Source organism: Pteropus vampyrus, unplaced genomic scaffold (genome assembly GCF_000151845.1).
Source record: "Pteropus vampyrus isolate Shadow unplaced genomic scaffold, Pvam_2.0 Scaffold247, whole genome shotgun sequence".
NCBI classification, from domain to species: Eukaryota; Metazoa; Chordata; class Mammalia; order Chiroptera; family Pteropodidae; genus Pteropus; species Pteropus vampyrus.
The window spans coordinates 915,577-923,610 of record NW_011889028.1 but is presented as its reverse complement, the minus strand read 5'-3'; the positions used below and the strand labels follow the sequence as shown (position 1 = coordinate 923,610).

At 52.6% G+C, this 8,034-nt stretch overlaps 1 protein-coding gene across 1 annotated transcript in view; it reads right to left on the bottom strand.

Annotated features, from left to right (window-relative positions):
- Window positions 1-592: 592 nt before the first annotated feature.
- Window positions 593-8,034, bottom strand: part of DCTN5 (dynactin subunit 5) — a gene marked incomplete at its 5' end in the record, with an annotated part of 13,254 nt that continues 5,812 nt past the window's right edge. The window contains 4 exons of the mRNA XM_023520093.1: window positions 593-2,376; window positions 5,165-5,267; window positions 6,476-6,504; window positions 7,819-7,911. Of these exons, the coding sequence (XP_023375861.1) occupies window positions 2,279-2,376; window positions 5,165-5,267; window positions 6,476-6,504; window positions 7,819-7,911 (323 nt within the window). The remainder of the gene's footprint in view (window positions 2,377-5,164; window positions 5,268-6,475; window positions 6,505-7,818; window positions 7,912-8,034) is intronic.

Sequence of the window (8,034 nt, the reverse complement as noted above, 5' to 3'; positions counted from 1 at the left end):
AGGCTCTTGATGTAACCCAGCTGGTCCGGCCAGCATCCGCAATGCTGTTTTCATAATTCAGACGGGCCTAGTCTGTAGTGGTTCCCGAGGCCTGGTCTGGGGCACAGCTGGCGATGAGGCTGGGACAGCGCATGGCAGCCAGTCTGTTTTCAGCTTCCGGTCAGGCCCTGGCAATCAGGATCAGTGAATCTGGGATTCCGAATGAGCCAGCTGCTTGCCTCCGGCAGTGCCAGCCAGCCATGGACCAAGTCCAAGTGACAAGCCAGGCTTCCTTTGTATCCTGTCCATCTTAGAGTCCGAACTGACCCACTCAAAAATAGCATGCCAGACTAGGCGTTCATCAGCCAATATGGGTCAGACATTTGATTTTGGAAAGGGCTCATTAGCAATTTAACTGCTTTTCAAATTCCAAATGTGTATTTCCATACAGCACTTGCCTCTCTTTTCACGCTGTCTCCCTCTCTGCGGGGGCTCCGACAGACACAGATCACAGCAGAAATCACCGGTTACGGAGACTCGTTCTGGTTCCAGTATCCGAAGAATTTAAATCCTAGTTTACTGGTAGCAAAACGCAAGAAAGCTATATTCCCGCCAACACCATCTTGATTTTATTTTACTGTATCTTCCTTTGATTGGGATGATCCCTCTAGTATTTATGAAATTGTAAACATGTTAAATTAACTATCATATATCCGAATACAATAGCCACAAAATACAAAGCCATCTTTAAAAACGTCCCCCTTTGCTCACCGCAAACTCACGCACACCCCAGCAGTGAGTTCAGCATTTACAGGGTTACGCTCTTGCAGGCCCTCAGCGTTAACTCCTTCCTGCACAGGCCCCTTCAGGAACCAGCTCCCACACATCCACTGTGCATCCACTGTTGCAGGGCCAGATTCTAAGCAAGGGCCTCAACCAATAACATTAGTTTTCATCCATACATGTGCACGAGACTGAGCGCCCGAGGGGAGAGTGACCACCTTAAAATGACTTATTTCGCTTGTCAATCTTTTAATGCACAACATAAAAAACAATGACAAACCAAGCAGTTTTAAACTGAACTGAGTGGCGAGAACTACGTTAGCTGATTCTGCAAACCCCACAGCTGGGTATCGAGTCGAGACACTCTTGCTCAACCCCGGCCTTCAAGACTGCACCGACCCACCCACTCACCGACGACTCGGACCTAAGCAAGGCCAGTCTTCTCGGACCTTCACTTCTAAGTCCTCCTCCTAAGCCAAGAGGTCAGAGCCGGGCCAAGAAGGGTTATGCTGTCCCCCAGAGGATGGCACGAGTGGCCTTGGCAACTCGTTGCTCGTGGCTCCGTGCCCGCAGAATGGTTCCAAGAGTCCCCCATGTGGACACGTGACTGGGCCCACGTGCAGACACCCGGTCCGGATGGTGAGGGTTACAGCAGATGTGGGCGGGCAACAGTTGGTTCAGGGCCCGGGAACAAGGTCATGCTTTGTCTTCAGTGAAATCAGTGAGACAAGGTGCATCCTGTGACCCCAAATTCCTGAGGCAAGGAGAGGCTGCCAGACCAGCCATCCACATGGGCACCTCAAATCTAGGACTTCGCAAAAATAAAACTGGGTGCTAAGGACCCCCCTTTCAGTAAACACCAAAAGCCTAGAACAAAATAGAATGCTACAAAGTCTCCTCTGAGTTCCCTTGGTTAAATGACAGTTAAGGTCCCTCGGGGAAGGAGAGAGATACTAACCACCCCTCCCTTCAAGGTTCAGTAGCCAAATGAAGCTGGGCTCTAAAAAGCCACACACATTTTTCCCCTCCAAGATTATGAGCAACTGCGACAACTGACCAAACATGCCGGCGGCTGGGAAGCTGAGCGTGACCCCGGTGAGTGGTGCTGGCAGTGGGGAGGGGATGGGTGATGTAGGTAGTGCGGCAGTGGCGTGCCCGCCACGTGGGGCAGGGCACTCTGCTCTGCGGCCTGTTTCAGGTAGGACCCAGCCACCCGCAGGACCAAGGGAAGGAGAGCTGGGAACAGATGACTTTGTCCCACAAATCACGGTATGACGCGACTGTCAAAAGAGACACCTGAAGCACCGCATTTGGAGACAACCCCAACGTTCTATTATGAAAGTCTGAAGAGCTCAGGGCCTGGGAGGGCTGAGAACTCTGAAGAATCAGAAAGCCAACGACGATGACAAAGGAAGGCAAGAGTCAACGACACGGAGCTCGGCCAATGCGGACCGGCTCGCTTTGTCCCCGAGTTCATCTTAGAGCTCAAGCGAATTCAGGGTGTGAGGCAGAGACATCAGACCTGAGTCAAGGGCAGAAACTTCTGGTAGTAGCTTTTGGTGACGTCAATCATCAGCTCCTGGGTACATTCTGGGAGCTCGCCCGAGAAGAGTCCTGGGGAAAGAAAGACTGGTCATTGCAAGGCCAGGCAGGCCTGCAGCTCTGGCTCCTGCGGTCACCACGAGGCCAGGCAGGCCTGTGGCTCTGGCCCCTGCCGAAGCCCTCCCTTGAGCGGTGAATGCCAGAATGCTAGGTGTCCATCTTAGGTGCCAACAAAGTATTTCCACTGACCATGTCTCCTAGGTGACGTGAGCCTGAGTGTGGGGGACACAGAGCACCACTCCCAAGGTGGAGAAGCCCCTTCCAGGTGAGAGGTGGGCATGGCGCTGCGAGGCCTGAGCAGGTTAAGGCGTCTCTGCCCACACCAGACAGCGTCCAGAAAGGACTGGGCCACACCTTGGGCTCTGCTGTGGCACCTGCTGGGCAAGCCTAGGTGGGTGCCCGAGGTAAGACACTGCCCTGTTCACAGTGAGACCGAACGCCACGCCCACACGTGCCAGATACAGGCCCATGACGGCGGGAGCAGAACAGAACCACCCAACGGAGATGGGCCAGCGAACCAAAGAACTGTAACGCTTACGACTGCTCTCAAGAGCGACGTAGGAGCACCTGGCAAAGCTTTTAAAAGTTCGTGTCCTGTGACCTGACAATTTAGCTTGGAAGGACTTGTTCCACAGATAATGTCGCCCAGTCGTGACACATGGACAGGAACGCCAGTGCAGCAGTGTCTAATCGTGAAAAACCAGGTGCCGTGTGATTTCTAACGACCTTCTATACCAGGGCACTGACTGGCTACACTGTGGGACACTTACACAGCGAAAAACACACAACCCTTAAAAGGAACCAGGTGACTCTCTGCCTGCTGGCAAGGAAAAGGCGAGTTTCCAAACTGTGATGTATGTATAGTCTCGTATATCCGTATAAACACACGAACCTATATACTCATGTGTATATAAACACACACAAACCTGCTTGTACACATATATAGAGAAACTAACAAGAATAGAAAAAAGAGGTATAAAAACACAAAATTCTCATGGGCACCTTTTACAAATTAGTAGTCCATGTTAGATTTGCAGACATGTTTAGACTGCACAGTATTTAATCTTCCTTAAAAATCAGTAGCCAACATTTAAAAATTCAGAGGTATCACTTAAAAATTCAGATCTTCAGCTCTCATGCAAATACCCGAAGGGCTCATAACACCAGGCTCGCACTCCTGAACAGCTACGATAGGCCATTCAGCCATTCGCATGACCTGCCTGGTTCCCGGGGCCCGAGGTTTGGGTTCCCAGCCCAGGCTCTTTCTGGATGGTTCACCTTTCGATCCGTTCCCTAACGTAGCTGCGTGCCATGGGGCCTCCAAAAACGTGCCGGCCTTCCTGCAACCCAGAGCCTCTCCGTTAAAGATGGACATGGCCGACAGCAGCCTCTAGATGGTGAGCACTTGTGAAACTACATGAACAGACAGGAGGCGTGTCCTCACAGTGCCAAGAGGACTGGACTCCACATGAGGGGTCTCAGGGCCAGTCAAGGCCCTCTCGCTGAGCGGCTGACGCCCCGGACGACCCATCTTCTCTACATCTGTTTTCTCATGCAATGGTCTCTAAGGTGAATCCTTCACCAGAACCTCCAAATCCAGTGTTTGTGTGGGTTGGAAACACATAGCAGTGGTCCCCTGCCTTCTGCCGTCTGTGTTCGGTCAGCATGAGTCCGCTTAAGGACCTTCGGTAACTTAAGAAAGATTAAGAGAGTCCTCCAGCCATACACCTGTTGCCTCAGGTCACACTGACCATCCAAGCTCGCATTCGCTAAGAACGACGCTTTCTCGTGGCGGGAACCCAAGATGGGGAGACTTACTGAATAAGCCTCTCCCCGCTCTGCAAACGCAGAGGCACACGAAAAGGCAGAACGGCCAGTTACTCCCCAAGGAACCCTAGTGGACGATGCTGTACACCTTGCACTCAATGATCTGAGTAACGAGACTTTTCTTAACTGGAAAAGCAATTAAACCTCCCAGTGGTAGGCATCGCAGACTGTGACTCTCTCTTCGTATGATCCTCCATGTGAATCTGGGACGTGCCTCTGAGCGCGCCATGTGACTGCAAGTGTGTGGAACGGCGTGTGAAGCTGTCCCAGGGTGGGGTGGGGTCTTGGTCCTCCTTTGATTTTCAGTGTTTCCTCACATGCTGTATCACTGGGGACTCTGAGCTCACGAGGGGCTGTACCCAAGGGCACTCTGCCAGCCAAAGTCCAAAAGTGACATTTGAGCTGCCCTCACGCGGCCCACAGCTCCAGTGGTCTCAGCCCACGTTCTGTTAACCCTGTGACTTGGGCGTTCTTGGGCAGGGTGGGAAGTACAAGCTCAAACTCCAGCCACCGAGAGGGTAAGGCTGTGCTCAGTACTATCTGGAGACTTTCTTTTTCCATGCAGAGAGCCCAGGCTTCTCTATGCTCTTCCTGTGCCGGGCGCGGGCCTGCTCTACATCACCTACTGCAGGGTAACCCTTCGAGGGGGTCTGTGCCATGTGTGGGTGCACGGTGTTCTCTCAGCCCCTCACGATCTCAAACCCTGAGTCACTCTATACTGGGGACGGCATCAGCCAAAGCATCGTCACAGCACCTGGTTAGTCTCCTCTTTGCTTCCTACCCTTGACAACTTCTTTATCCTGTTATGCATTTAAAAAGATACTTGTCGTGTTTTAGATAGCATTCCTAGGTACTCTGTAACAGAAGTTTTAAGTTAGCTAGACACACGTGCACTGTCAGAGCCAGAAATGGCAGGCATTACTTTTGTGAAGGAAAATGAACTGGAGTTGTAAGAATCAACACCCAAGGTTACCTGGGCAGCCTGAGAAGACGGTGAACGGGGGGACCACAGTCTCTGGGGGTAATACCGTGTTGTCGAGAATTCTGCAGCAGTCTTTCAGCACGCACCGGCGCCCCTGAAATTAAAACCTTGTTACTGGGGTGTAGATAAGGGAACGGGAGTGAAGTCGTCTCGTCTGCTGTGGAAGGCCATGTTACACTTTCTCCATTCACAATGTCATATAATAGCCAGAAACAGTGACAAGGAGAGTGGCCACAATTCTCTACTTCAGATGGGACCTGCCAAGCAGGAGGAGGTGGTGTGCGTGTGCGTGTGCGCGCACACGTGCATACACATTTTGGGCAGGGCTTGTATGCCAGGACAGTTCAGGTTATCTTAGGCATTATGAACTATGTGAAATTTGGTTTTCCAAAGATTCTGTTTAATTTTCCTTTTTCCTTTATCGAATTTAGCAGACATCTGTTGCTTTGCTTGTCCAACATCCACTGTTCTTTCCTGTACTCTCCTGTACACTCCTTGGGAACCCCCCCTAGCGCTATGTCTGCCCTGTGCTCCAGCCCCACCCCACGCTGGCCATGGAGACTGGCGAGGGAGTGTGCATCTGCACCACATCAGTCCGACGAGTCTCGGCGTCGGGGCTTCTGCTGAGACCACTGGTAAAGCAGCTCTTTCCGATGGAGTTTCTGGGGTGCAGGGTGGAAGCTGGGACTGGCCACCACGTTTCCATGACGGAGACTCTGCCTGAGAGCCCCCCAGAGGAAAATGGAAAGAAAGGAGACAGATCTTCATGACGGCAACCGAGGCCCAGAGCCACTGGGCCTGGAATCAGGGCCCGCTCCCGCACCTATGGTCTGTGGCCCATGGCAGCCCATCTGTGCGTTCTGCATGTTTGGGCTGAACCATAAGCTCGGCTTTATCCACTGCCATCTTTCAGCTCTGCTATCACCCCCAGCGCTGAGGCAAGGTCTGGGGGTCAGCAGCGTCACAGGTAAGGGCGAAGAGAGGCTTGTGTAGTTTGGAGCTGTGCCCTCGACTCTCGGCTCTAAGTGTCGTTTCTCTACCGACCTGAGCTGCGTTTCCATCCCCAGGGCCTATAAGCCATATGTTCTGGTCACACACCCTGACACAGTATACCTGGCTGAGAATGGGGAACCCCTAACAAACCCAGGACAATGCTAACTCATCCCGATCTCAGATTTTACCAAAGAAGAAGAAAAATACTTGGATTTGTTAGTGTTCAAATTTTCCCATTAAATACCCAAACATGTATTTCTGGGAATTCCCACGAAGATCATCAAATGACTTTTTTCACAAAGCTTATACCTGTAAGGTCTGACTCTCTTCAATGACTACTAGATTGTCTCAGCTGGGTGGATAATGGCCTTGGCGATAACTGGCCAAGTCTTCAGATCAGAAGTCAGTCATGATTGCAGCTCTTCGCTCCTTGCAAAGTTCTCTCCTATGAAGTACCTGCTATTGGCAACTTCAAAACTCCAGCAGTTGGCCAGCCCCGCTGGGGAGGCCCAAATCAATGCGAAGACGACATCTGACCTCCTAATAATTCAGACTAAGCACATGGGGCACCGAGCAGAAGGAAACAGGAAGTGCTGCACAAGGCATGACACACCCACCTATGGGGGTCTGTACTCAACGGCCTGGAAAGGAACGGTGGGCATGTAACTTCTCTCTGTGCCACCAGAGCCACACAGCCTGTAAATACCTGCTTTGTCCACTTGTTGGCCAGTCTGCTCACTCAGAGATATGATCTCAATTGGGTTTCAGAGCGCTCTGGGTAAACTGATCAATAAATTAGTAGCAAAATAAAAAACGTAGGCACTTCTTAGACATGATGGATTGGCAATAGCTGAGGAGGTTAAAAGCTGAAACTTCTTTATTCTTTCCTGGAGGACCTTCCACGGAGGGGTCCGGACCCACAGGCGGCACCATTAAGCCACCTGTGCCTCCTGATGTAGCCTGCTTAGCATCCCTGAGCCTTGGCTTCCGCATCTGTGAAACAGGCTGTAAAACCAAAGGGCAGGGGTGCTGCCAGGGCCGAATGGCCCATGTGCAAGCGGAGCATGACGGCAGGGCCCACCACCCCTGGCAGCTCCAGCTCACAGGTCCGCCTTCACGCAGCCAGAGAAGCCGGCTGCCACGCAGGATGCTGTGGGAGGATCTCTGTGACATGGGGCTGCTAGCTCTGAGGAAGAACTTTTCTCCCGAGATGATCGGGGAATCTATAAAGGCTCAGAAACCAAGGACCGCCAATACTGAGCGACGATGTTGCGAGTCAATGCCAAGAGGCACAGGCAACAGGACCGGAGTTCCCCAAGCTCGGGGACAGCACGTGGGTGTTAACCCTGCTGGCTCTCCGCTCTGGGAATGAGTGCTGCTCTGCTGGTGTGTCCACTTTGCTGAGGGAATCCTCAGAAAAACACGGCTGTGGCGTGGAAAGCTGGCCTTGTCAAACGGCGTGAGGGGACAGGACCCACTTCACTTTCTTCCCCCTTCCTCAATGGCGGGCCCAGCCAAAGACCTTCTGTGTCGAATACGTACTCAGGGCCTCTGAGGGGATACCGGCAGAATGGCCGCCGCCCAGAACTGAGCCGCGGGTCAGGCTGGAACGTTTTCGCAGCACCGTGGCCCCGTGGCTCCTGGAGCGCTACCTGCGGGTCTGCTGCGAGTCTCTGGGTACTTCGGGGTCTGAGTCTTACTCAGAGCAGGCAGCTGGCGCCTCACTCCACTGGACTGGGAGTTCCCTGGGGTACGGCAACAGGAAGGCCAGACCGCAGCATGGCCATTAGCACCGCCTGGGTGCAAATCCCAGCTCTACCACCTCAGAGCCTCGTCGACTCCCCTAACATCTAAGGTCTTCGGTCTTG